Below are 27,368 nucleotides of genomic sequence, written 5' to 3'. Positions count from 1 at the left end.
CAACCTCTCCTCCAAGTTCTACTCAGCTTCCAGGCCCCAAGCCCAGGGCAGCTCCTGAGAAGCCTTCTTTCTCCCCGCTACAAACCCCATAGGAAAACTGTCCTCCTGCTCCGGGCTGCGGGCGCACGCACCAGGCACACGGCATATTCGGCCGGGATGCTGTGCTTACTCACCACCAACCCCAGGTCCTTGGCAATAAACCCTCCTTCCCGCGGGCTAAGACTAGATTTTTTCAAAGGAATGCCCCGATCGTCAAATCATTTCCCCACATTCTGAAATGCCACAACAAATTCTCGCCATCACCCAATCAAGCCAGCAGGCAGAGCGTGGGTACCTGGGGCGACCCCGTGGGCAGGACGGCGGGGCGGGGTGACCTGGGGCGCCACTGCCGGGAGGGAGGGGGGCCATGTAGGGAGACCCTGAGGGCAGGGCGCGGGGGAGAGGAGGTTTACCAGAGGAGACCCCGCGGGCAAGGCGGGGTGACCAGGGACGACCCTGCGGACGGGGCGGGGTAATCTGGGGGTACTGGAGAGCCTCATAGGTAAGGCGAGGGTACAACAGAGGCCCGCAGGCAGGGCGAGGACTACCTGGGGCGACCTTGCGAGCAGGTCGGGGGGGGGGGTACCTGAAAGGCCCCGGTGCAGGCGCACCAGGAGAGTTGTGTCCACGCCGCCGCCAGGCGTCCAGAGGTGATGCAAGCTCTGACAGCGCGGGGCAGAGAGGAAAAGGCCGGTCCACTCCGGCCAATCAGCGTGCGCTATCCGGCACCCATCAACAACCCGGACCCCGATTGGTCTCAAGGGCTCCAGCCGCCCACCTGACGTGCAAAGCGGTGCGCGCTGGGAAGGCGACTGCGCTCCGCAGCTGAACGGCTTCCTGCGGACGCTGGCGGGCGCGAAGTTTACTACGGCTGCGGACTGTGGGGCGCGGGGGGTAGCTGCTGTTGTGCCCGCTAACTGCGCGTTTTACGCGGGTGGTGCGGCCCCGACCTGAGTGACCATTGCAAGGTTTAGGGTCGCGGAGACCTGCGGCGGGACATCGTCACCACGGGGTCGGAGAAGGCGCAAGGCCCTGGGGCTGAGACAGTTGTGCGCACTGGCCGGGAGGTACGCGCCAGGAGCCCCGAGCCGCCCGGGGGGCTTGTCCTCAGGGAGGGGCGGCGGCGCTGGCAATCGGTGGGCCCCGCAGCCCCTCCGGAGTCCCCTGCATCCTCCCGCACAAGCTATGGTAAAAGGGCCACATGCACACACGGTAACAGAACGAAGGGAAGGAAATGCCTGCTGACCAGATTTAGTTATTACTGTTTTAACATTTCTTGTGATGAAAACAAAGTGTATTTGCTTTTTTATCGATCTGCTCGCTTACAGTTTATTATCACTGCTGTGGGTCTGCCCAGCACCTTCTGGATCCGCTAGTTAAAAACCCTTTGCCACGCAAAGGGCAGCGGACCTCAGGCTTTGGCCCCAGAGACTGAAGGGAAATTTAGGCCTTCAAGGTGCAGAGTTAATTCTGTAGCAGCTTACTGCATCCATTAGAGGGACAGAAAACAATCACCTGAGACTATGTAGAAAGCACAGCACGTATAAGAACACTTTGAAAATTTTTGTGCAAGCATTCATTCAACAGTCACATTCCAGGTGGAGTCCGGGTCTCACGGCATTGCTGAAATGGGAAACCCTCTCGGCAGGAACATTTACTAGTGGTATTTCTTCATCTTACTAACTAGTACTCTGCTTTGTGCAGTTCATTTTTACCATCTGTCCAGACACTCCAGATTAGAGCAGGAGAGAAGACTCACAGATAGACGTGTCCAAGAAAAAAGGTGGGGATGTCATGTCTGATCATCTCAAAGTTGGATTGAGAAACATTTTGTTACTGTTGAAAAGGTATGAACCTAAAACCAGAAAGAAGTTGAGCAAGTGGAAAAAAAGTTAAATGTCAAAATCCACAACTTGGTTCAGAGTTGACCCCTCACTTGTTAGAGTAGGAGTCAAAACATAATGTCTAAAACAAAAACCAGGAAGGGGCACCTGGCTGGCAGTCAATTAATCGCCCAACTCTTGATTTCAGCTCTGGCCGTGATCTTGGCTGGTGAGATAGAGCCCTGCATCCAGCTCTGTGCTCAGTGTACAATCTTCAGATTCTCTCTCTCCCTCCTTTTGCCGTCTCACTTGTGCTTGCACGTGGGAACACACTATCAAATCTTTTTTTCACTATCAAATCTTAAAAAAAGGAAAAACCAAGAAATCAAGATCATTAAGCATGTTAGGTAGAGATATGGAGAGAAATACCAGAGGTCACATAAAAATTGTTGAAGATGGTTGTATCTGGCGAGCAGGAATAGGGAAGGGCAAGGATACTTGACATCACTTGTTTGCTTTGAAGATGGAGGGTGTGACATTTAAATATGGCCAAATTCCTTGATACTTCTCCCACTGAGAGGTGACAGTATGTCCCCTCTCTTTGGTTCTGGCTGGCCTGTATGTTGTGACCTGCAGAATATAGTGGAAGGAGACTGCCACCTTTTGCTTCTGAAACCTAGTTGCCACCTGGGAGGAAACGCAGGGACAGGCTCTGAGTGAATCATCTTGGAAGTGAATTCTCCAGCCCTGGCTGAGCCATTCCACTGACACTACGGGGAGGAGGTGTGAGGAGTGCCAAATGAGTCCGGAGCAAATTGCTTATTTGCGAGCAAAATTATTTTATTGAGATGACTTGTTATGCAGCAGGAGGAATGTATAAATGTAATCTACATGAATAGAAGGTGGAACATTTGGATTATTTGTCCTGCTGAGTGGTGGTTCTTCTATTTTCTGTCAAGTCTTGGAAACACAGGAATCCCAAAAGACTTCAGCTGCTTAGTTCTTTGGACTTGTTTATTCAAAAATATATGTACCACCAACCCTCAGTTTGTTCCCTGTATTTAAGAGTCTGTTATGGTTGGCCTCCCTTTCTGTCTTATTAGTTGCTGGAGGGGAGGTGGGAGAGGATGGGATTAACTGGGAGATGGGCATGAAGGAGGGCACTCGATATAATGAGCACCAGGTGTTAGATAGACCTGATGAGTCACTGAAGTCTACCCCTGACAGTAATACTGCACTACATGTGAACTACAATTTAAATCTTGAAAGAAAAAAAAAATGTACTGGGCAACCACCATGTGCTAGACATGGTTCTAGGCTGTTGGGACACAACAGTCAATAGACAAGATGACATCACAGCCCTCTAAAGTTTATAATCGGTTAAGACGTAAGTTAATAAATACTTTAATTCCAGATATACACTTTGGGGCTCAAGGACCATCCCTGGGGGCTGTCTCTGTAACACAACTCTGAAGACAGTGTAGTTTGACTGGAGTACCTGTCTTCAATCCTAACCAGGTTGATTTAAGGAGATATTAAATCTGCTTCCCTCTTTGGACTCAAGAGTCCTGACAACTAACTTGGATTTTTCATAAGCCTCTGGTCAAACCGGAATTTTGGGCTTAATGATTCCTGGAGGCCAAGAACAGGAAAACTCAACTTAGCATCCTTCCCTGGTCCTCACAGAACTCTTCTATGATGCTCGGCTGAAATGTCTTGCATTTCAGTTAGTTGTTCATCAGGACACAAGTACAGAACTCAGACTGATTTGTATTCAACTTTTTTTTTTTTTAAAGGACAAAATGGAGGTAAAGTATATTCTACATAATCAAAAATAAATATTTCAAGTAGCATATAAATCACACAAAGCCAAATTTGGAAAACACAAGTGCTCTTACCCACACATTTAAAAAAACGTTACGTAAACCTTGCATTAGAAATACCTAGCATAACCGAGGATAGCATAAAGATTATGTATAAAAAGTATTTGGGGGGATTATGCTGTGCTTTGTTTAAAAAAAAAGATCAGGTTAAATTTTTTTAAGAATTCCTTAGGTAGAGATATACAGGAAATCCACATTAAAAGAGTTATATCGACCAGGCAGATTTTGAATACTCCTTCACCGTGAATTCTTCTTATTTAAGATTATTTTCTGTATCATCCAATTTCCATAGGTGAGCCTTCTTCACATTCGTATCAAAACCAATGCTGACAGTTTTATTTTGGTTTCACTCTCCTTTTGGCATCTTTATGTTTCTTTCGGCAGTCCTATAAAAACATCACACCTTTGTTAAAAATAAATCTAAATCATTTTCAAGGTGTTCAGTAACTATAAAGTAAAATTTGAATTATTCAATGTGAGGATTATGGAAAACATTATGGGAGTGCTCACTCTGAATGAACAGGGAATATTCAAACTTTTTAAATGCCTGCAATTGAAACTACATTTTAATCTCCCCCAAATCTCATGATTTACTGTTACTTAACAAGGATGGTTGGAACTTGGGCCCCTAAGTTGGCTGCTCTGCAGATTGCTAACCTATACCAGGTGTGGCCCGACCTAAACCATGCCCTGCCCCGCACGATGAGCATTTATATCATGGTCTCAGGTACACACCTTACCCCTACTCTCTTACACCAGAAAAATATTAAAACAAAGATAGCACCACATCTAGGAGACCATCAATATGGATGTGCAGTTACTCACCATCCGCAAGCTGTTTGTTCTGGCCTCCCAAGAATTCCTGCTAATGTTATTTCCCACTCCTCTCCAGAATAAATCAGAACCTACTAGGGGAAAATAAAAAAAAGACAAGGCGGGAGATTAATGCCTTTAAAACGGATGGTAATGCTAGTATTGGCATCATCAAGGGCTTCAATTCTAGTTAACATCATTTTTTTTTCCTATTTATACTAATTTTAAGAATATTTTGTCTTTTACAAAATGAAAATGTAGCACTGCTTACACAGCATAAACTTAACTGTTTCTGTATTATTTACCATTATGTATCTTGGTTTTTGTTTGTGCTAGGGTCTTAGGAGTTCACCAAGAGCCTGAACTTTCAGGGTCCTAGAAACAGGAGTTTTGCATGTCTAGCATCTAAGCAGGTCCCCATAACAAAGAAGTCCTTGTGATATTGAATGAGGGAGGGAGGGTGAGTTGGAGCCTTCAGCCATCTAAGGCTTAATAAACCAACCGGCATCAGTCTAATAGGGATGGCTAAACCACACGACAGGGCAAAGGATCACAATTTTTGCCAAATACTTCTTTTCCTGGATGCATGTGACTCTCCTGGAATGTGCAGTGTGAGAACTGTGCCATTTCCTGTCCTATACCATTTAAAGGAGAAATGTACTTACCATGAAGTCTTTCATCATTCTTAGAAAAAAAGAAAAATCTAGTGGTCTCTTTCTCAGGTAATGATGCTTCTCTGAAGCAAAAAAGAGAGAGAGAGAAAGACCTGGGTTAATTTCAATATTTCAGATGAAATGTTTACACTGAAAATATAAATGAACTATTCCTTAAATAGATCTGCTTTACATTTTGCTCATTTTGCCCTGATTTAAAGTGACTCCACCCTCTCTCTACTCAACATTCTTCTCTTGTATCTGAAAGGTTGGTAACAAGAGCTGTTTTAAGTCCCATGCTGGTTGCTCACGGTCTCATCCCACTATTACTACTCCATCTGCCAGTGTTTCCCGTGGGACAGCTCAAGGGTCCTCCTTCCAGACCCAGATCTTCACACCCCCACCCAGTGCTACCCAGGTTGAAGAAGAGAAAACAGGCTCTGTCACAAAAAGTCTTGAGAACTCTGAAGGAGTTGAGAAGAAAATGAAGCTGTCTTGTATACTTGTCAGCATGTCTAACTCAGGTGTTACACTGCGAGAAACTGCTTACCTGGGGCTGGGTTTCCTGCCTTCCGTTTCTTCTTCAGCAACATCTTCCTCTTCAGAGCTGCTGTCTTGGAAACGAGGGGCTCCCTGCCAGACAATCTTCCCTGTTTTCATTGGCTCAGCTCTGTAGGAATCTGTATTGTCATGACAATGGAAGGGGACAGGACTGTAGCTGAACACACTCGGTCACTTTTACCATGCACATGTATCTCTAAGTGTCCAGGATCTTAACTATTAATTTAAAATAGTATCTTTTAAAATTTTCAAATATTAAATGAGAAGATGTCTTATTTTTTGGCATTGCCAGAGTGATCTGATTAGGAATATACTAAAAGCATAAAAAGACATAAGAACCAAAGGTTTATAAACAGGCAACATAATTTAAAAGGAACCAAAAGGGTGGCACCTGTGCCAGCAAGAGATGCTTAAAATAAAGCATGATGAAGTGAGACCAGGTGTCCCTGTCCCCGTTTATTCATCAACGAGGAAAGGAACTTATGTGTACACTTTCAATTCCTAAACCCTCTTTCCAGAACTGCTGAAAAAGCTGTGGACAGTGGCCCAGGCTCCTGAAGCACCAAACTCACACCTCCCAGGTCACTGAGGGGTCTCAGCGCTCAGGGTTCTCACACGTGGCTCTTGGCTGTAGGAATTACAGTCAGTGTTAAACCAGCTCTGCTCAGCAGCATGTGACTGATCCTGGCGCTCCAGGGGACAGCAGAGCAGAGCACATGATGCGTCACTGCGTCTAACTTGCCCAAATTCTGAAATACTGGGTCTCTGCACCTCATGCTGGAGGACCACAGAACTGACATTAAAAACTTAGCTGCTAACAGAGGGTGCTACCGTTAACCGCTCATCTTTAACGCAGCACACACTGTGGTTAGGTGGGCAATATACTCTCCGGGATGCGGACATCTGCTTTTTACAGTGAACTTCCAGGAAAGCTGCATTCCATCATGAACACCAAGTGAGGAGCAGCAGTCTCCCTTACCAGGGGAGACTATCACTAAGTTAACAGGCATTTAACTTTCGGCTCATGTTGGCCTTTAGAGGTAAACCTCCCGAAAGGGGACGTGAACTTGTGCATACTGCTGTTTTTGTTTTTCTCCAGGTTCTGGCATGTTTCCAAGGACAAAGTCTGAAAGGACTGCTGTATCGATGACATAGTGTACCTGTATAAAGCCAAGGTGGCCTATTTCCTCCTTTCCCTTCCAGACGGCACTGGCTTTCTACAAAGTCTTGGCTTTTCTAACTGCATGTAAGGCATGAAGCTGTTTAATCGGAGGGCTTACTATGTACTTCCTCGTGATTATTTCCACTCAGAAGAAGGAATGCTGCACATTACTCCTGGGCTTCCCTTCGCATGGTATCTAACTAGACATTTGTTCCTTTAAGCAAAAACAATCTCTTGCTGTTAAACACAGCTCCTGGCACGTTGTTTTGACCATATGATACCGAATCTCATGTTGTTCATTTAGGTGGAAGAAAATAATTCTCTTCGGCTAATGTTATGTCACACACTTAATGTAGACTCAATCCATTATGTGCAAGCTGCCTGAACTGAAAATATTAAAATTTTTTTTAAAAAGTACCTTCCTTTTCATCTTTAGCGTCTGAATCAAAAAAGGAGAATGTGAACCCGCCAGGCTGCTCGGCCCCTGTCGTCGGAGTGGCGGGGTGGTGGATGTCAACTTTCTCGCCATCATGATTCTCACTGGAGGGTGTGTCGTCTGTTGTTTCATTGGTAACTTTTGTAGTTTGAAATATTTCTTTTAAGTCCGCAGCAACGCTATAATACATCTCTTTAGACACCTCGGGCAGCTTCTCGGCCTCCTCCCTTTGCTTCCTCCGTTTGGCTTTACTGTAGTGACATTTACAGACAAGTGCGTCACAAAGAGACCATCAGCTGCCAGAGATTAGGAGAACACCTTGGAAAACTAACCCCATTCTTTCAACAACCAAGAGGATCCACATATAAAACTCCAATCATAAAAGCAGAACCTTGACCAGGAAGCTTTTAATACACAAAACTATGTCAAACAGCTCCAAGTATTACACATGAATTATATCCTTCTCCATCCTCTGAACTACATTCCAGAAATCACACCTAACATACTAGCTTTAAGAAAATCACTTAATGGCATTAGGCCTGTAACCTCACCTGCAAAACACACACTCTAAACCAGGTAACTTCTAAGTCCCAAAATTCTGTGAGTTTTGCAAAATTGGTGTAAAAATTTAGGTCATAATTAAGTTTTAGGAGTGAATTATAAACATGCTACATCTACTTTGTCTTGATATGAAATGTTGATGTTACTATAAACCTGCTCTGCATTTATTTTCTCTTTGATCTCAGACAAAAAGTTACATGGCTGTTTGCCAATATTGAGTTTTAGGTATCAAAAGAATAAAATCCTTGGGGCGCCTGGGTGGCTCAGTGGGTTAAGCCGCTGCCTTCGGCTCAGGTCATGATCTCAGAGTCCTGGGATCGAGCCCCGCATCGGGCTCTCTGCTCAGCAGGGAGCCTGCTTCCTCCTCTCTCTCTGCCTGCCTCTCTGCCTGCTTGTGATCTCTCTGTCAAATAAATAAATAAAATCTTTAAAAAAAAAAAAAAAAGAGAATAAAATCCTTTTTCCTATCAGACTCCACTCCACATACCGTGAGTAATATCGGGCCAAAATTCTAACTGTATTACCTAAAATAGTAAGTTAACAAGATAGTTAACTATTATAACTATTATAACTACTATAACTATTATAACAAGATAGTTAACAAGAGAGAAGTTAACCTAACTGGTTCTTATTGGGGGAGACTATATATCATGGAAAGAAACTTTTTTTCAAAGATTTTTATTTTTATTTATTTATTTGACAGAGAGAGAGAGCACAAGCAGGGGGAGTGGCAGGCAGAGGGAGAGGGAGGAGCAGATTCCCTGGCTGAGCAGGCAGCCCGACATGGTGCTCGTTCCCAGGACCTTGAGATCATGACCTGAGTTGAAGGCAGACGCTTAACTGACTGAGCCACCTAGGTGCCCTGGAAAGAAACTTGTAATACTTCATTTAAAACACCAACCTGGCTAGGATTTAAGACAGAGATGCCTATGGAACTGAGTTCTATGCAAAATGGTGTACTTTAGGCAATTTCATGTGATTATCCTTGAAGCACCATGTGGTGGTTTTAAAAGTGGTCCAAAAATCCTTTGATCCTTTTTTAAGATGTGGAAGTTAATCCCCCCATTCCCTGGTGTGGGCTGGACCTCATGACCCCTTGTGGCATGCACTAAGGCAGAAGAGATGGTGTGTGACTACTGAGGGTCACAGAAGGCACCGCAGTGCTCTCCTTGCGCTCCCCTGTACAGATCAGCGGCTTTGGGGGAAGCCAGCTGCCCTGCTGGGAGGGCACACAAACAGCCAAATGAAGAGGCAAGGAACTAAGGGCTCAAGCCAACAGACATGTGCATGGGTCATCCCGCAGGCAATCTCCTGAAAGCCCCCGAGCCACAACTACCCAGTGAAGCACTCCCAAATTCCTGTCCCAGAGAAACTGGAATCTAATAAATCTTTAAGCCTTCAAGCTATTGAATCTGGGGGAAGTGTATCCACACAGCGATTCATGAGTGTTGCAGAATTTGGTATCTAGACATGGGATGCTGCTCTAACAAAAACCCAAACCATAGGAGGGGCTGCAGAGCCCGGGTGGTAGGAAGGTCTCAGAAGGCAGCAAGGATGGTGTTAGCAAGAGCCTGAAGAAACTGTCAGTAGGAATCACACAGCCACTGAGGAAGCTGCAGGCTGGTGGCAGGACAGTGAGGAAATGCTGTTGGAACCCAGAGGAAAGGGATCGTTTGGCCCAGCTCTGCCATGGCACAATGCTAAGCAGCACTGTGTCGCCTCTGTTAAAGCAGAACTTAGGAAGTGCCTATGAACAGGGAGCGAGCTAGGAAGGTGTCTGGAAGGGTCTGAAGGTATTTACCACTTGTAGTACAATGTGACCAGACACTGAACCTAAAGACATTTCTTTTCTTTTTTTTTTTTTTTTAAGATTTTTATTTATTTATTTGACAGAGAGAGAGATCACAAGTAGACGGAGAGGAAGGCAAAGAGAGAGAGGGAGAGAGGGAAGCAGGCTTCTCGCTGAGCAGAGAGCCCGATGTGGGACTCGATCCCAGGACCCTGAGATCATGACCTGAGCCGAAGGCAGCGGCTTAACCCACTGAGCCACCCAGGCGCCCCAAGACATTTCTTATAAGAACCAGGAGCTCATGGTTTTGAAGACCCCTAATTTCTAGAAGACAAATAACATGATATTTTAAGAAGTGGCATCTAAGCAAAGATCCAGTCTAAAACACAGGAAAACACAGTATAAAGCAGGTGTTGGCAAGCTGGGCCCCAAGGACCAAATCCAGGCTGCTGCCTATTTAAGTGCGGACTGCTGGCTACGGGTATCTTCCATGGGGATGCCCGGGTGGCTCAGTGGGTTAAAGTCTCTGCCTTCGGCTCGGGTCATGATCCCGGGGTCCTGGGATCAAGCCCCGCATCGGGCTCTCTGCTTGGTGGGGAGCCTGCTTCCTCCTCTCTCTCTCTCTCTCTCTGCCTGCCTCTCTGCCGACTTGTGATCTCTGTCAAATGAATAAATAAAATCTTAAAAAAAAAAAAAAGAGTATCTTTCATGGTTTGAGATGGATGGGAAAATAAAAAGATGGTTTTGTGACATAAACAGATTATACAAAATGCAAACCTGAGTGGGTAATAATTTTATTCAGAACACAGCCTCCCTCCCTCACTTACATATTACCTGTGGCTGCTTTCCTGTCACAAAGGCAGAGTGGAATTACTACAACAGACAATATACTTTCTGATCTTTTTTTTTTTTTTAAAGATTTTATTTATTTATTTAACAGAGATCACAAGTAGGCAGAGAGGCAGGCAGAGAGAGAGGAGGAAGCAGGCCCCCCGCTGAGCAGAGAGCCCAATGCGGGGCTCGATCCTAGGACCTTGGGATCATGACATCAGCTGAAGGCAGAGGCTTTAACCCACTGAGCCACCCAGGCGCCCCAATATACTGTCTGATCTTTAACAGAGAAATCTGTAGACCTCAGTCCAAATACAAAGCAAATTCCTTTGTTAAGACCCTAGCCATAGCTCAGAAACCTCTGCCGTCTGGCCAGTGAGGCTCCTATGGACCTTACTTACCAGTGGTGTCTCAGCAGAAGCCCACAGTACAATGACCCTTGGCTATGGTTTCTGCCTCATGGGAGTGAATCTCAAGAAGATCACAGGAAACCCACAAATATTCAAGAGAAATATATGAGCAGAAACACCAGCTTGGGCAGACAGGTACGTTCTACAATGACAAGGCTTTTGGATGCCCACATTTCTACAAACAAAAAGCAGGCCAAGAAGATTACTTAGACACAAATGCAAGCCACTGCTCAAGAAAAAGGAAGGATGAACCAGAAGGCAGAGTTAAGAACCACACAGAATCATTACCAGGCCTGCGGTTCTAATCAAAGAAGTCCCCATATTTCCTGGTCTGGACTTCAGAGCTGCTACGGACCAGTAACCCCGTGCCTTCTGCTTCCCTCAGGTGAACAGCAGGCCTTCTGGTGGCCACCCTGTGCTTGCCTCACCACCATGTGTTTGCAGAGGGACAGGTGGCTTGTCCTCTAGTTCACAGTTCTCTTCTGTCTCTGATCAGAGGGACTGCACTCACGGTGCTGTACTCATTAGGCCTCATTTGCCTCTAGATCTTATGTGGGTGACAGCGCCCCAGCTTCTGAATAGATATTGTAACAGTGAGGCTTCTGGGCCATCAAGGGAGGAGTGAGCATATTCTGCATGTGGCAGGAATGTAAACAATCTGTGGCCAGTGGGTGGTTTATGGCAGTTTTAAATATGCTCACGTATTCCCCATTACTTCTCCCTTTAAGAGGTGTTGTTTCCAAGCCCCCCACCCTCATCGAAGTATTTGAGTTGGACTTAGTGACTTGTTTCAAGAAAACTTTATAAGGCAGATTGTCAGTGTGTGACCTAAGACTAGGTCATAAAATACACTGTGGCCTCTTCCTCCTCTTTGGGGTCATCTGCTCTGGGGAAAGACACCATTCCCAAATAGTCTTCACCTAGTTTCCTGGAAGCATCTTCTGTAACTATGACACACATATGACAAAGGTTCACCGCAATCCACTACTATTAACTAAACCCAAGTCTCATTCTCATCTCCCGTTTCTCCACCCAATGTCTTGTTTGCTCCAGGACCTAATTCAGGATAGCACATTGCCTTTACTGACTCTACCCACGGGGAAATGAAGGCATTAAGCCAGGCAGGGTTACTGGCTGCTCCACGGACTTGCCGTAGTCAGGAAACGGACGGTGCGACAGCACAGGCACGGGAAACAGAAGCTCTAGCACACTGGAGCGTGTCGTGGACTCAATCACTGCCCCAAAAAGATACGTCCGGGCCCTGATTTCTAAAACCTGTGAATATGACCTTATTCGGAAAAAGGGTCCTTGCAGAGTTGTGAAGTACCTTGCAAACAAGAGATTATCCAGGATTATTCAGGCAGTCCCTAAATCAATCACAAGTGTCCTTATAACAGACACAGAGATGAGAGGCACAGAGAAAAGGAGGCCACGTGAACAAGGAGAAACGCCGCCATGAACTACTGTGGTCACCTGAGGCCAGGAGAGAGACGGGACACAAATGTTTGCCTCTGAACCTCCAGAGAGAACACAGTTCTTTCAGTAACCTTGACTTCAGACTCCTAGCCTTCAGAAATGCCAGAAAACAACTTTTGTGGTTTTCAGCCAGTACGTTTGTGGTGACTTGTTACAACAGCCATGAGAAACTATTTCAAGGAGGGGGCACCACACTAGCCCAGGAGCACATGTCAAGCACATGCAGGAGATTCCTTTGTTTCAAAGTACAACTTTCTCTACCACAACAACAATTCCACTCTAACTCTTCCCTCCCTGGTCTTCCATTAAATACCATGCAGACCAATGGATGGGTATGGGTTACTATCTTTTTCTCTCAGGGTCTCAAATGAGATTAATTCCTATGATCCTGCTACAGAGAGAAGCAGCTGATTTACCTTTCCTTTGGTTTATCATCGTTCTTCCTTTCGTAAGTGGCGTGGTCATGCCTCGTTGGATCGTAATGTATGACATCCCTGTGTAAACAACAGACAGGAGTAAGCTGGCAGAGAGAAATCAGAACCTAATGGAAAAAATTAATAGCAAATTATAATAATAGCAAATATATAATAGCAAAGTGGGACAATTCCAATTTTTGAGCAAGACAAAACCACACGAAGTATCAGGATCTTGTTAGAAAGTGGTATTTTAAGTTACCCAGTTTTGAGTTTCCCTGAATCTTTTAATTAAAAATTAATTTACGGATACTGAAATAAATACAAATAAAATTGGATCTGCATAAAGTATTTTAGTGGGAAAAGTAATTAAAAGTATAGAAAGGAAAACTGGGGTCTCCTGGCTGGCTCAGTCTGTAGAGCACATGACTCTTGCTCTCGGGGTCATGAGATCAAGACCCCTGTTGGGTGTAGAGCTTATTTTAAAGAAAAACCCTGAAAAAACAAAAGAAAGGAAAATTGATCACATTGTTGACTATAGAAGCTGGTGTACAGGCCTTTCAATACACCAGTCTCTACAAATAATGTGTTTAAAATTTTCTGTAATAAAAAATTACATTTATATAGTTCTACAGTTAATATTTAAACCACTGTCCAGCTGCTTCACTATTGAAAGCAATGTTGCTATGACATGTAACCACAAAAATAGAGAAAAAATTCAAAGTTAGTTTCCTGAAGTGAGCCACTGGGTCCACAATAAGTATGTTTTTAGGGTCTGATATATTTTGCCAACTGCCCACCCCAGGATGTCTAAAATAGTCTAGTTTTAAACTGAGTTCAAAAGGTACATATGTCAAAGGGAAAGAGGGTGGAACAGGATGGAACATAAATCACACCTAAATTTCTTGGCAGGTAACGATCCTTTGTGTGCAGAATTGCTCACAGTGGTGTGCAAAACACTCTGCATGACGTCCAGGGCTTTGAGCTTCTCTGCAGCAAGCTCCTCTTCCTCCGCAGTTTTCTCGTCATTTACCTCTTAGAGGGAAAGGCAGAATTAGTATTCTTTTGGCAAACGTAACTTGAGCAGTCTCAATCATAAAATAATCATCAAGCACTTAAACATGGGCAAAGCTCACTGAAACAGGAGAAAGAAAAGTCCAGCCCTGTTTTCCCAACCTCCCCGACCCCATGACCCTCAATGCCACAGGGAATCCAGAAGTCGCATGGCCAATGAACGAAAAGCCCCATTTCCACCTATAATTATGAAAATAAAATCTGCATTTGATGGCTTTCAGTGGCAGATCGAAGTTCTTAAGGTAAAGATCGACAAATGCAACCGAGCAAGATACTAATCACAAAACCACCGTGATTACAGACTCTCGTTTTTTAACCACTCTAAAAATTAACTTAAATTACATAACAACCTAAAGATGAAAGGTGGTAAAGGATGGCAACTCTTCTTACTCATAACATGTTACAAGAGAGTCACTTGGTCTCTGGTTCAGTAATAAGTGCTGCAGGAAGACACCCACGGGTCCTACACACACAAGACATTGTGGCCCCAAATGCTGTTATCTTCAACTACAGGAAACAAACATTAGACAACAAAGCAGTGAGTCTAGACTGCAGGCCAAAATACAGAGCTCTAAGCCTGGCAGACTCCTGAATTCACCGCAGAAGACAAGCAACCAAGTAACAGATACCAGAATAAAGCACTAATTTAAGTAAGTTCTCTACAGAAATACCCCCAAGTGTCTTAAGGGTTCAAAGGAGGTAGAGAGTAGGTTCAACTCCATCAAGAAAAGCTTTATAAACCAGGCAGAGTCTAACAAGGGAAAGACCAAGAAGATCCACTGATAGGAGGGCCTGCCACGAACCGGGAACAGAAACAATTTGGGACCAGAAATAATAGGAACAGAAACAAAAGGAACACACGCACTGAAGAGAGTGTGAAGAGTTTACTTTAGGTTGGACCAGATGGATGTGCTAGTATGTAACAACTTTCACTCTGATGTGTAAGGGAAGGCTGAGGCCACAGGAAAGCTATGAACCCTGGGCAGAATATATACCTAAAGGCAAAGGGAAAACCAGGAACCAAGAATTAGGAAGAAACAAGAGCTACGGTGTGATGGGAGCAGAGAGAAGAGAACATGTGAAAGTGAACAGGGACAAAAGCCACAGACAGGCTGAAGAGGCCGGAGCCGGACGAAGTGAGCAAAGAGCCCGCAGGTCCGAAAGCAACGACACAGTACTCAGAGCCGGCTCCATGGTTCTGTCTGCTGCTGCCTTCTCGAGAAACTGTGAGCAAGCAGCTCTGAAACGCAAGCTAGCATGGACCGCGGAGAACTTACTCTCTGAACCCTGGTTTCCAGAAACATACACTACACAGAAAAATCACCTCAATGAGATCAGAGAATGCATTTCCAACAAAAAGCCACTGCTTCTGAATTAGCTGCAATTTAGTTTTTAATTTCAAGTTTAGAAGGCAAAAGATGGGAGTAGCAATGAGAAACCTGGCAGGGCGGAAGGAATGGCTTTTTGGGGGACCTGAGGCCTCACTGTGTCCACAGAAAGAAGGGCAGGATGAGCACGGCCATGAGCAGGGTGATAGGAAGTGCGAACCGTGAGGCCTGAGGCTCGGGAAAGATTAACTCAGGGAGGAAAGAAAAAGGTATGAGGACAGAGAAGTCCAGAGACGGGAGAGGCAAGCAGGGACCTCACTGGAAGGGCCGCCCTCCTGGCCAGATGGGAGGTGAGGGCTTTTCTGAAGGGTAAGAGTGCATGGTCGTATAGAGACAGTCTGGAGCCGCTGCAAAGAAGGAAGTCCTTGGGAGCATCACAGCTGCGAGACCCACCCACATCGGGACGACTCCGTGGTGCTCTGCTACTCCAACACCCGCCCCTGGCATGCACCCTGGAGGGAGGGCAGATGCTCAACTATCTCCTCTAACCTCACCAGGGTCCCTCCGGCCTCCCCTAGAACAGGGACAGGACAGAGGAAGATGGTCTTTGGTAGAAGCTGTCCTCTCCTACCCTTTCAGGCAGCTTCAAGCCATTGAGATTTTCTGAGTAACTCTACCCACAAGCTCAAGCAGGACTGCGTAAGCACCCGTGGGTCACAGGCCTCATAGTTCCAAGTCTTGAGGCGCAGTTTCTCCTACAGCAGATGACTTTCAGGGTCCCCCAGCTCTGACATGAGGACTGTTTGGGCAGGGACATATTTACCTTCCTGTTCCTCTTCACTGTCACTTTCCAGAAATCGGGAGTCCATGCGGAATCTGTCGTCAGTGCCGAAATGAGACTGCAAGTCCAGGAGCTACACAGACACGCGGATAGCTGGGAGCCACGTTCCCAAGACCGCGCTCTCACAGGAGCCCCTCCAAGTGCACCTCCCTTGCCCGAATTCACTACATTACTGTTGGTATACCCTCACCGCCCCACAAGCCATGCAAATAAATACTGGAAGCTCCAGGTCAGCCTGCACTTACCCGGAGGGAAAAACCCCGTCACCAAGGGCCCGCAGGTGGGATTATTTTCAGTCTTCACTAACCTTCTGCCCGGCTCTGCCCTCAAACTGAGGTTTAATTCTGAACCTGTGACTGTCGTCTTCAGAGCCAAATTCTTCATCCTCGCTGCTGTCAAACAGCTTCCCAGAGGCTCTGTTCACGGACTCCTGGAACACAGATGCACACGGAAGTGCTTTGTTAACAGCGGAGGCCATCTGCAATTCCTTCCTCACACAGTCTTCCTCTCACACTGAAGAACGAGGAGCCCAGATGCATCTCCCAGGATCTGGGTCACTAATCCGGAGGCTCCTGTGCAGTTGGAGAATGGGTGCAGTTATTACAGGGGACACTTCCTGCAGGGTTCCGCTACTACTTATGCTACCTGGCAGATGGTGTGGAGGATAGATTCACATGGGGGAGAACCTCCAAGGTCCCTGGTGTTTGTGTGTGGTGGTCAGGGGTGCTGGGGATCACTGCAGCTCAGGGGTGCTGGGGATCACTGCAGCTCAGGAGGGCTTGATGTTGAACGTGGCAGTTCTGGGGAGGTCCTGGTGTGCAGCAGGCAGAAATGGACCTGCGAGAGTGGTGGAATCCCCACATGGGCTTCCTGGGCTACTTACCTTCATGGGCTCCTCTCCCGGGTGGCTTTGCTCCTCTGTTTCACTGTCAGAGCCAAAGATGATGTGTGTTGGCTTGTCCTCTGGATGACCATCCTAGAGCAGTCCACAAAGGCATTACACCTTAAGAAAGCCCCTTGTCTCCTTCCCTCACCAAGGCCCCTTCTCCTTCCTTAGAGTGAACACCACCATCCACAGTGTTTCCCAAGACGGAAACGTTAAGACTTCTTCCTCTCCATGTCCAGTTGGTCCTCAAGTTCCAAGTATGGACCTAGCTGGTATCTTTTAGATCTATTCCCATTGTCACTGCCTTGGTTCTGGCTCATGACCTCCCAAAGACTCCCTGGCTCCAGATTTCCCAATTTGACTTGTCATGGCCTAAAAAAATCTTGCCCAGATTGCGGGTGGTAAATGTTTTCTGTAAAGGACCAGAGAGTAAATATTTTGTAGGCCACATATAATCTTGGTTCTTCTCTTTAAAAACCCTTATAAATGTAAAAACCATTCTTGGCTTGAAGGCTGTACCAAAACGGGCCATAGGCTGGATGGCCAGTGAGCCAGAGTGTGCAGATTCCTGTTCCATTACATACATGAAGCAAATCTTCAGCCTTTCCTTTCCATGTTCACAGAGTAAAGTTCAACCTCCACAGCCGTTCCACCACTTGCCCTGCTCCTCTCTCGGGCATCCTCATCTCTGCATATCTCGGTTACGCTGACTACAAACTGCTCCCTTCCCACAAATGTCTTTCCACTCCCTTCCTGCCCACCTGCCACTACCCAACCAGTTTGCACTGATCCTTCTACCTTAGACTTGATTCAGGCTGAGGAAGGCCCCCGCCCCTCCTCCTGGCTGACTTGCTGGGGTGTATGGGCACTCTTCTCTCTGGGCCCTGTGCCTACCACACTGTGAGACAACCACCACCAGTGGCAGGGACCACGATCCTCATTCCGAGGTCTAGCACTAACTGTGAAGTCCTGGGACTTCGCAGACACTTACGGTTGTTGGAAGAATGACTAAAGTCAGTATCCTGAATCTTAGGGAGATATGTATCACTGGCAAGTGACTTATTTGCAAATTCAGACACATTAGGACATGTTATAAAATTATGCCAGTTATAGTTCCCAAACGAAAGGAAAACTTTACATTAAAACAAGAAAGAATGTTTTCAGTAAACAAAGTTCAAACTCAATTTCTCTGGTATATACTAAAGACACAAGGCGACAGAAGCTTCTCACTCAAGGGACACGACATGAAAACAAGTGGGTGCTGGGACAAGGAGCTTGGAGGGGCACGCCAACCTTCATGGGAAGGAAGGGTGGCCTCGTGGCGCCCAGACTGGGAGTGCACTCACCAAGTCTGCCAGGGCGTTATGAACCAGCTTCTTCCGCACTTCCTTTGCTTTCTGCTTTGCGTCCAAGGCTGCCAAACGCTTCTGATTGTCTTCAGCATGCTTCTCCTTAGCGCGGACATCTGACCAACTGTTCACAGAAAGTGGGAAGTTGGTGATGCTTCCCCGAGTATCTCTCTTGGAGGAGCCCTCCAGTGCTTTCCCAGGCATCGGGGGGCTGCTCTTTCCAGAACCTTCTCCGGTCTCCCTTGTCCTGTGGTGGCAGTCTTCCTCAAAGCCTACCTTGGAGGTCTTTGCACCAAGACTTAAAGATTTATCTTTTAATGGCAACAGACTAGAAATAGGATTTCTACCTCCCTCTTCTGAACTGCTAGGGGACACCATCTTATGATTCTGGCTCTGGAAAGTAGAACGCCTTTTGTGAGGCTTAGTTTGGTTTGGGTCGTTTGTCTTCTTTGCATGTGGGAGAGGAGTTAGTTTGCTTGATGAGCCATTAGCAGGTGGGGACCCCTTCTCCATGGACATGCTGCCGGGATCAAGTTTCAAGGAATTCTGATCTTTATTTACATTGTCAGAGGCAACACTCTCTTTCAAGGGTTTTTTTATCGATTCCTTTCCATAGAGACAGCCTACTCCCTTGAAAGCCTGGAATTTTGGCTTTACGTTGTCTTCCTTTGGTTTCTGTTTTCCACAGGTGTTCTCTTCTCCTTCTAAGAGGGCAGCCACAATGTCCTCAGGACAGATACACGGCTGGGCTCTGTGCAGGCCACCTGGAGTCCTGTCACACTTGGTGGTGGTCTCCTGGCCATCACCACCACTCTCGGGATCTTCTTCTGGAACCTGCAGGTCGCTGCCAGCTAGCTGTTCTAGATCAGCTAAGGTGAGCTGCACATGGAGGCAGTTTCTCATCATGGCGTTGTACTCCTCATCTCCTGCAGACTCAGCAGATTCTGATGTAGAACCCGCATCTTCCCTGCTGCTGCAGTGGGCTGTAACCTGGGGACTGATGGCTCGCTCTGGGTTGGTCTTTCTTTTTTGTGCTTTAACACAATTACCGGAAAGCTCACAGTTTTTTCTATTTTTTGAAGATGTTTTCTTGTGTGCAGATTTCTCCATTTGTGATAACTCTGCACTGTTTTTGACCTTACCAGTCTTTTTCTTTGCTTCGATGATCTCATCTGTATCTCCTGAATCATAGTCACAATCGTTTCCCACACCTGCCGCTGTTACAGAACACAGCTTGGGAACACCTGACCTGAAGTCTCCCCCCACGACTTCAAAGGGCTCATTTGCAGAGTCACCTACAGACGACCATGTAGTTTTCCCCAGGCTTTCCTCTCTCGCGATCAGTAGTCGTATCTCTTCTTCAGAATCGGTATCATCATCAGACCTGTGATTTCTGTGCCTGGTAGTTCCCATGCCAGATGTCTGAACAAACACATTGTTAAGTTTCTGGCTGTGAGAAGCAGGGACACGGGGTAACTGAGCAGTAATGCGCTCCCAGGGTGCTTCGCGTGTCACCTCTTGTTGTGGGGAATGCAGACTCCCCAGGACCATGTGGGGTCTTGCTCTCACAGCTGGGGAAGCAGCAGACGCCTGGTTCTTCTGTCCTTTGATCCTCTTCCGGGGGGCGCTGTGAACAGCACAGAAGTCCCCTCGTCGCTTCTTACTCATCAGGTCATCTCCTCCTTCCAGTTCCCAGGTGAGGCTGGACACAGGGGTGGCATGTGTGACATCCTCTGCGATCTTCTTTAAGTTGTGGCAGTATTTTGATGGATCATACTTCATGATGTTACCAGAGTCAAGGAACAAAACACAGGCACTAGGTTTTAGAAACACCTATCAATGTGGTGAACCACACGAAGTACTGTTTGACCTAGAGCTGATCACTTACTCGCCTTGACCTCCCTTTTCCATTGAACACCATGAGCACTTCACTAGGTGACCTTATGGTCTGCGGCACTGGCCATGTCCAGAGTTAAAACTGAGCACCATCACAGTTAATTGGCAGAACAGCAAACCCATGCAGATTTTCTGTAAATCTGAGCTGATACCGTCAAGCAGAGCACAGAGGGGCACCCAGCAGGGCACAGCTGGGTGCTGCATGTCCTTTACTCCAACCACCTTGGCCATTCCTGCCTCCTCAGTCCTGGCATATCATAGTTCTGATTCTCCCATCTCAATAACATCTATTCCGCATTCTATGAGTTCTCCACATCTTGTCTTTATTAGGAAGCTGATCATTCTTTCCTAGGCCTGTTTTGTTGCTGACATTGTCCAGAAAAATTCTAGTTAATGTCAAAGTGCTGTGATGACAGCTAGCATTTGCTGGTTTCCTAACACATATGAATAGGCAAGTGTAAGTTGCTTTCAGTGATCACTCCTGAAAAATCCTTTTAGGACTTTATTAAGTACTAAAATAGCATCTGGTAACTAGTGAATGTGTGCCAAATACGTGACATGTGCCAGGCAGTGTCTGTTGTCAGCTTCACACTGTCCTTCAATGTTCTCCTCTCTGCTGTCAGTGGCTGCCACAGAGGGAAGGCTGAGAAGTCAGCTTTCCCCGACATTAGTGCTACTGGTGGGAGAGCAGAAATAGATGTGGCCAGTTCTCCAGGGGCCCTGGGGCACAGGAGCTGTGACCAATGAGGACACCCCTCTCTGCTTCTCTAGCCCCAGGGCAGTAGTGTCTGCCACAGCTATTAATCTCCGGCAACCTGCCCATCAGCTGCGTGCTCCCCCACACTTGCTGTCTGTACTGCATCCCCTCGGGAACACCTGTGCTGCTTCTGCTTCCCCGACTGGCAGGCAGGGTTACAGCTTGTCCACGAGTCCACCACGCTGGGAATTCCCAGACAATCTGACTTCATTTCCTCAAGGGAACAGACCTCCGTGTTTCCTTGTCCAGCATGCACACTACTTCTCCGCCCACCATTCTCCTGCCTGTCTACATATTCCTACCTACTGTTTCCTCCTGCCTGGTCCTCTTCCCATCACTTTCTACTAATGGAAACCATGCCCCACCTCCCCCCCAGCACCTTCTTCAACTATAGCCAAGCCCCTTCGCCCTTCTTTAGCACCTTGATCAATGGCTTTGAATCCATGTCAGCCAGGACAAGGGACATAAGAGTTAATCAGTACAAGTGCTTCACTGCTGTCACTCACTAGTACCAAGCCTTCTCACATGAACCTCTCATGAACCTCTCATTGCTTCACACATGGAAGCAGTTAGGTCTTACCCTGCCTAGAAATGAACATAAATATTTAAGCATTGAAGATTAACTGACAGAGACAGGGAAATTCTAGTGGGACGAAGTGAATTTCTCCAAGTATCCATCACTGTGGTAAATAAGAAGTTACTTTGAAAGGCCAACTGCAAAGGATATTTTACGTTTATGTTGATTCTTTAGGTGAAGGATAGGTAAGACTCTTCCAAATTTACTCACGACCCAATTCTAAAAGAAAAAAAAAAAAGAATACATTTACTATATATGTTACAAATGGAAAATGATAACCACACTGCATAAACACAACTTTAAAAAAAATCAAACTCACAGTGGGCCATGATTATTGCTGGGTTTTGTTTTTGATGAGAAAACAGGAGTTCTCAAAAAAAGTGTATGAGGAAAGAAAAAAGAAGGACAAATGGGGCAGCTATCAGTCCCACATAAACCATGTAGGACACTAACAAAAACAATCATTAAAAAGGCAAAGTTGGGACCAGCCTGTATGCTTCACCACCGATGTCCCTGGGGAGACCTACCTCCACTTGGGTTTTGATTTCTTCCCGTAAAATGAGGGAGCTTACCCGAGACTTGTAAATGCACTGTGAAAACGATAAGGCACTGCCTATGTTAAGTGCTTCAAAGCAAGGGGAAAAGCAACTGCTCTAGACATGGCACCCATGGTCTCCCAGTCTCAGGACTCTGTTCCTGGGCTACTCAGGCTGCCAGCGAGACTCACTTTGTGCCCTGGTACTTCTGTCCCTGGCACAGCTTTCACATGGAAATCCACCACTCCCATCTTTTCTAAAAAGCTGGTGTTGCCTATTGTTGATTTTTCTTTCTTTGCCTTTGCTTCTTCTCTCTCTTGGGCCAATCTGAATAAAAAAAATACATATATATAAATAAGAGAGTTAAAAATAACCAACCAAACAATTAAGTGCTTTGTTTCGGTTTTTATTTTTAATACTGTAGAACTGTCTGGGTGTTGTACATCAACAATGAATCTTAGAACACTGCATCAAAAACTAATGATGTATTTTGTGGTGACTAACATAACACAATAAAAAAAAAAGAGCTGTCAGACTTTATAGTCATCATTTAGGGCCTCTCAATTTTCTCCCTTGCTTATTCACTTTTAGCATTTTCTCCGTCCTTAATCCCTTCACTCTTCATGAGGAAGAGGTGTCTTTCAGAGCCCAATGTGCCAAGTCCTGATTACTTCTACCCTCTTAATGAAGAGAATGCAGGATGCCATCTGAACCTTCCAATTCAAACTCCCCCACCTTATTCAGGCCTGGACAGCTGCACTGCCCAGTCCTCACGGGCCTCTTTGCCTCCGATCTCTTTTCCATTCCACTTCCCAGAATGATGGTCGGACTCAGGATCCTCAGGTGTGCCTGCCCAGACACTCGCGAGCAGCAGCACAGCATGCTCACCCTGCTTAGGACCAGGGCTCCAGTTCTGACACAGAGTAGGCACCGAACTGTTACTGGATAAAGTCCCACCACTACCGCGTTCACAGAGGCCCTGAGCTGAAGAACAGTCAGATTCTCACTTTTCTCACCAGACCAATCCTTCAAAATATGCCTTTAGTACGCTGCTCGCCACTTGCTTCAGACCTTGCCATTTCCTGGGCCTAGAATAATCTCATCAACTCCAGCTGTATATCCCTAAACTATTTCGTATTTAGAAAGCTCCCAAACCCAGAGTCTTTTCTCCCTGACAGTAATACCTTGCAGAATCTTAAAACACTCTAATGGTTATTACACTGTCTTGTTCTTAAGTCACTTACATAATTAATCTTACGCCTCTCATTCAGGGACTTCCTATCATCTTTGTTTCTTATATGACTCTAGCATTAATAGCCAAAATCAACATTAGCAATTTGGTACTATCTATTAAAATGTTAAATGTCCATAACCCTATGATAAAACAACTACCCTGTGGATATAAACCCAAGGAACCCATGCACTATGCAGGAGCCGTTCTCAAAGGTCATCCATTATGAGAAGCAGAAATAGTTCAAGTGTCCCTCATCACGGGGATAATCAAGTACCCTATGGTATGGTTATTTTTGGAAATAGTACAAAACAATCATTTCAAAAAAAGGGGGAAGATCTACATCCCCACAGAAGGTTGTGTTTACAAAGATGAAATAGGTATATATAGTTGAAGTTAAAACACATGTTGGGGGCTAGTGTTGGTTAAGTGTCTACCTTCGGTTCAAGTCATGATCCGAGGCCCTGGGATGGAACTCCTGCTCCCCGCCAAGCCTGCTTCTCCCTCTCCCTCTGCCTGCCACTCCCCTTGCTTATGCTCTCTGTCAAATAAATGAAGTCTTAAAAAAAAAACCCCATGTAAATGCATTGCATGATCTTTTTCGGTGGGCCTGGGGTCGTGGGGAGTCACAGTTGAAAGGATTTTAGCTCTATTTGTAATGTTTGAATTTGCCAAGTATGTAATAACATTATTACTTGATAGTTTCAAATCAACTAAGTGAATGTATAAAACCATTTACAATATAACAAAATAAAGTTTAAATCCATGCAGAACACATCTTACCTGTGCAAAAAACTTTCTTTTGCTAGCTGAATTTGTAGTGTTCCACCTTTCCATTTTGTTTTATTTAAAACAGACATACCTATAAAGTAAAGAATTATTACTCAAGTACACGACAATGCAAAAACACATGGCAGCATACGCTTTTTCTAATTAATACCAAGAAAAAGAGACGCAGAATAAAGAAACTGCGACCTGGGGAGAAAAGACCTAGGTCCTGGTCTCAGCTGAGCCATCCACCCCAGGAGTCCTTAAGCTCTCTATTGTCCAGCGTTCCTGGAAGAACTGAATGAAGCAATGTGTAAAATGCAAAGTGAAATTTATCATTCCTCCACAAAGTGATGCCAGGAACCTCTGGTGAAACACCTGATACTTATTTAACGTTTTATGGTTATCTCCCACACTGAAACTAAAAAACATGAATGTAATTTTGGAGAGTGAATTGGAGGACAATGAAATCCTATAGAATTTTATTTATCATCCCATGGTAATTACTGCTGCGTGACTTGCAAGTAAATTAGGTGCAGACGACTAAACTGTGTTTCAACTCCTACGCGCCAGTAGCTGATTTTTCTTAATACCTGCTATCACCTTTGTTAGTAATAACAATGAGCAGAATTTCTACATGGTCGGTACTACACTAAGTACCAACATATTACTCAATATAATTTTTGTGGTGGTACCATGAGGTCAGCAGTATCTTTGCCATATGCCAGATGAGAAAATTGGGGCTTCTAGTTTAAACAACTTGTCACAGGTCACACAGCAAAGCTGATGTGTTCTTAACCACTACTTATTTCTCACTGAATGACAAGACAGATCAAGTTTTTTCCCCCAAGGAGAACAAAGAAGGCTGATGGCCCTCTTTGTCCATTAGCATGTTCTCTTTTCAGTGTCTTGACTTTCTAGCCTCTAATAACTCGCACACATTCCTGCATCAATGATCTCCCCCTCCTTCTTTGTTGAAGGCCAGTTTGCCCTCATCAGCTCTACTAAACTTACCAATAGAGATTTCATAATTTTAGGGATAACGTCTTATAAGAGCATACAGTGAAGTCCTCTCCTAACGGGGCTTAATGACAAGAATTAGCCGCCTGAGAAACGAACACACCAGGGAGGGAGATTATGGCATAATATCCAGTGGGCTAAGTGTTATCAGGCAGTTTCTATGAACATGTGTTCTCTTGTTCAAAATATTCGAGAATACTATTTTTGAGCAACGTGCTGCCCTATGTCTGCTGACACCAAATGGGATGGACCTAAACTTGCTGAATTGTAGGATGTTGGAATTCTCTCAACTATGGCTATTTCTATGGATGTTTTACAAGTGGCTGTTAAGGTTTAGATTTAGAACCAAAGTTATTTTAAGTTAGAGTTACATGAACTGGCAAATAGAATAAAAAGCATATAACAATCTTACATTTGTTCAGATCTGCTTCGGCTACTTCAATGTTGATATATGCAAAGACTTTCTGTGGGTTTCCTAAAAAAAAAAAAATAAAATAATAATAATTTATTTAAACTCTTACCCAGCATACAATGTAAAATGATCAAGTTTCTAAACTTAGTGACTCTTAGAAGCTTACTCTTTCAAAGAAAAATCTTGTTTAGTTCTCATTGGATACAAAGACTGCATTTTTCTAAACATATTTATCAAATTATTCCAAAAGAAATTAAGCCATCAGTTAAAGAAATGTTTCAACTGTTGTATGTTAGTAATATTCTATACAACAGGACGCCAACACCTAGCAAGTATTAGAATTCTAGCTTTGGAAATTGAAGGTTGCATATTTCAGAAAGCAGATGTCTTGGAATTTAGAAAGTCTTTTGATTTCAGAAATGTATTCTGGGCAGGTTCCACATTTTATATAACACTTTCAAGACACAGGGCAGGGGACTGGCACACACAGAAAGGCATCTTATAATGAAACACATACAACTTTCAGCGTTAGGGCTGACATTCACTCTGGGGATCCATTATTTTGTGATACTAGATACAAATTTTATCTGCCTTTAACAACCCATGAAGGACTACAAACGTACCTTGGTCATCTTTCCGTGTGATGATCTCCACATCAGAAACTTCTCCAAATCTGCTGAACTGATTTTGCAGGTCAGCCTTGGAAATGTTCTGGCCAAGGCCACCCACAAACAGGCGCTTCACTTCTTTGTTGGCTTTCATGAAGGCTGCGCAAACACTCAGAGTGTTCTAGTGAGAAAAAACATTTTCTATCTGTTTAGAAGAGTACTTTCCCTTGGTTCTTCTCATATCTGAAAAAAGCACCCCCCCTTTTCCTGAACCTTCTAATGTCAAATTGGTGGCCTGCACCCGTTTCACTTCCTATTGCATTACTTCCAAATTTTATCCCTGAGACTCTGTTCAAGTCCTAAATCCATGTTTTCTACAAACACACTTTGGAACAGCATCTCTGCGTACATATAGACCCAGGTACAGGCAAACTCTTCCCCTCTACATGACCACAGTATTAGACTCTACCCCCTCTCACTTATTTATGCATATTTTAGGTGTTTTTCCTTTATTCATTCACACAGTCATTTATTCACTTTAACAAAAGCTGACAGAAATGGGATGTGGCCAGTTAACATGCTAAAGGCAGCTCTCCATCCCGGAGCTCCTCACAGTCCTCTGACATGTACACAGATGCTACAAGCACAATGCTATCTCACAGCACAAGCCCCTTCAAAATGCTCTTCTTCAGTCACAACGAGAACAACTGATACCACAGCTAATACAGGCTTTTTTTTTTTTTCTTCACACGTGCCAGCGTTGTACGAGGCAGTTTGCAAGCCTCTCGTTTTTCAGACAAGCAGAGAAGTGATCACCCTCCCAACGCCATTCGGAGAACTAATGATGAAACCACAACTATAAACCAGATCTAGTCACAGATCTAGTCTCAACTGTAACTCCTGACACTTGCCTAGTGTCAAACGACCCCGGCCCTTCCACGCCCCGAACCCGCTCCTCACCACGCCGTCTTCCGCACCCAGGGCCGCCCAGGTCCCTAACTTCTAGTCACGTGGCCCAAAAGGGGCGGTCTGTCTTCCTTCCTACTGGATTTCCAATCCAGCCTGCTAAGGTTCCGGGACCACGCTCAGTTCCCGAGTTCTCTTCATTTCGTTTGCGGTCGTCTGGAGTACGGCGATGACTCGGTCATCCATCCCTCAATGTCTGCAAACGAGTCCAAACCGAAACTCCCTAATTCATACTAAAGACGATCAGAGCCTCCGGCTTTTTGACTCCT

General features: G+C 45.3%; 2 protein-coding genes across 10 annotated transcripts in view; both read right to left on the bottom strand.

The window, feature by feature from the left end:
• IARS1 (isoleucyl-tRNA synthetase 1) overlaps nt 1-726 on the bottom strand; it is a 72,333-nt gene extending 71,607 nt beyond the window's left edge. The window contains exon 1 of one of the 4 annotated variants that reach the window (XM_047701192.1): nt 626-726. The gene's annotated coding sequence lies outside the window, so the exon portion shown is untranslated. Of the gene's footprint in view, nt 1-587 lie in introns of all 4 variants that reach the window. The other 3 variants (XM_047701197.1, XM_047701191.1, XM_047701193.1) reach the window with 3 other exon arrangements.
• A 1,955-nt stretch (nt 727-2,681) lies between these two features.
• NOL8 (nucleolar protein 8) lies at nt 2,682-27,368 on the bottom strand. Of its 6 annotated transcripts, none has more exons than XM_047701199.1 (17): nt 27,094-27,368; nt 26,149-26,314; nt 25,526-25,588; nt 24,109-24,187; nt 22,286-22,421; nt 21,706-21,777; nt 18,326-20,110; nt 16,977-17,069; nt 16,401-16,523; nt 16,076-16,166; nt 13,747-13,885; nt 12,854-12,931; nt 7,353-7,621; nt 5,762-5,891; nt 5,224-5,294; nt 4,571-4,653; nt 2,682-4,131 (listed from the first exon to the last, which is right to left on the bottom strand). In XM_047701199.1, exons 2-17 carry the CDS (start codon nt 26,285-26,287, stop codon nt 4,081-4,083), a joined length of 3,402 nt encoding a protein of 1,133 aa, XP_047557155.1. In that variant the 5' UTR covers nt 26,288-26,314; nt 27,094-27,368; the 3' UTR covers nt 2,682-4,080. The 6 variants fall into 6 exon arrangements, with proteins under 6 accessions (XP_047557155.1, XP_047557154.1, XP_047557158.1 ...); XM_047701198.1 differs by having other exon boundaries at nt 18,326-20,113; nt 21,709-21,777; XM_047701202.1 differs by having other exon boundaries at nt 4,571-4,650; nt 18,326-20,113; nt 21,709-21,777.

The sequence above is a fragment of the Lutra lutra genome, chromosome 13 (genome assembly GCF_902655055.1).
Source record: "Lutra lutra chromosome 13, mLutLut1.2, whole genome shotgun sequence".
NCBI classification, from domain to species: Eukaryota; Metazoa; Chordata; class Mammalia; order Carnivora; family Mustelidae; genus Lutra; species Lutra lutra.
The sequence above is the reverse complement of the archived record's forward strand: the minus strand, read 5'-3'. Positions and strand labels throughout refer to the sequence as shown.

Excerpts from the sequence above, each read along its gene's own strand:
- NOL8 (XM_047701199.1), bottom strand. The coding sequence starts at position 26,287 with ATGAAAGCCAACAAAGAAGTGAAGCGCCTGTTTGTGGGTGGCCTTGGC. Across the intron at positions 20,111-21,705 it reads ATCAACATAAACGTAAAATA|ATGAAGTATGATCCATCAAA; the intron begins TCCTTTGCAGTT and ends TCTGGTAACATC. Across the intron at positions 17,070-18,325 it reads ATAACGCCCTGGCAGACTTG|GATGGTCATCCAGAGGACAA; the intron begins GTGAGTGCACTC and ends GGACTGCTCTAG.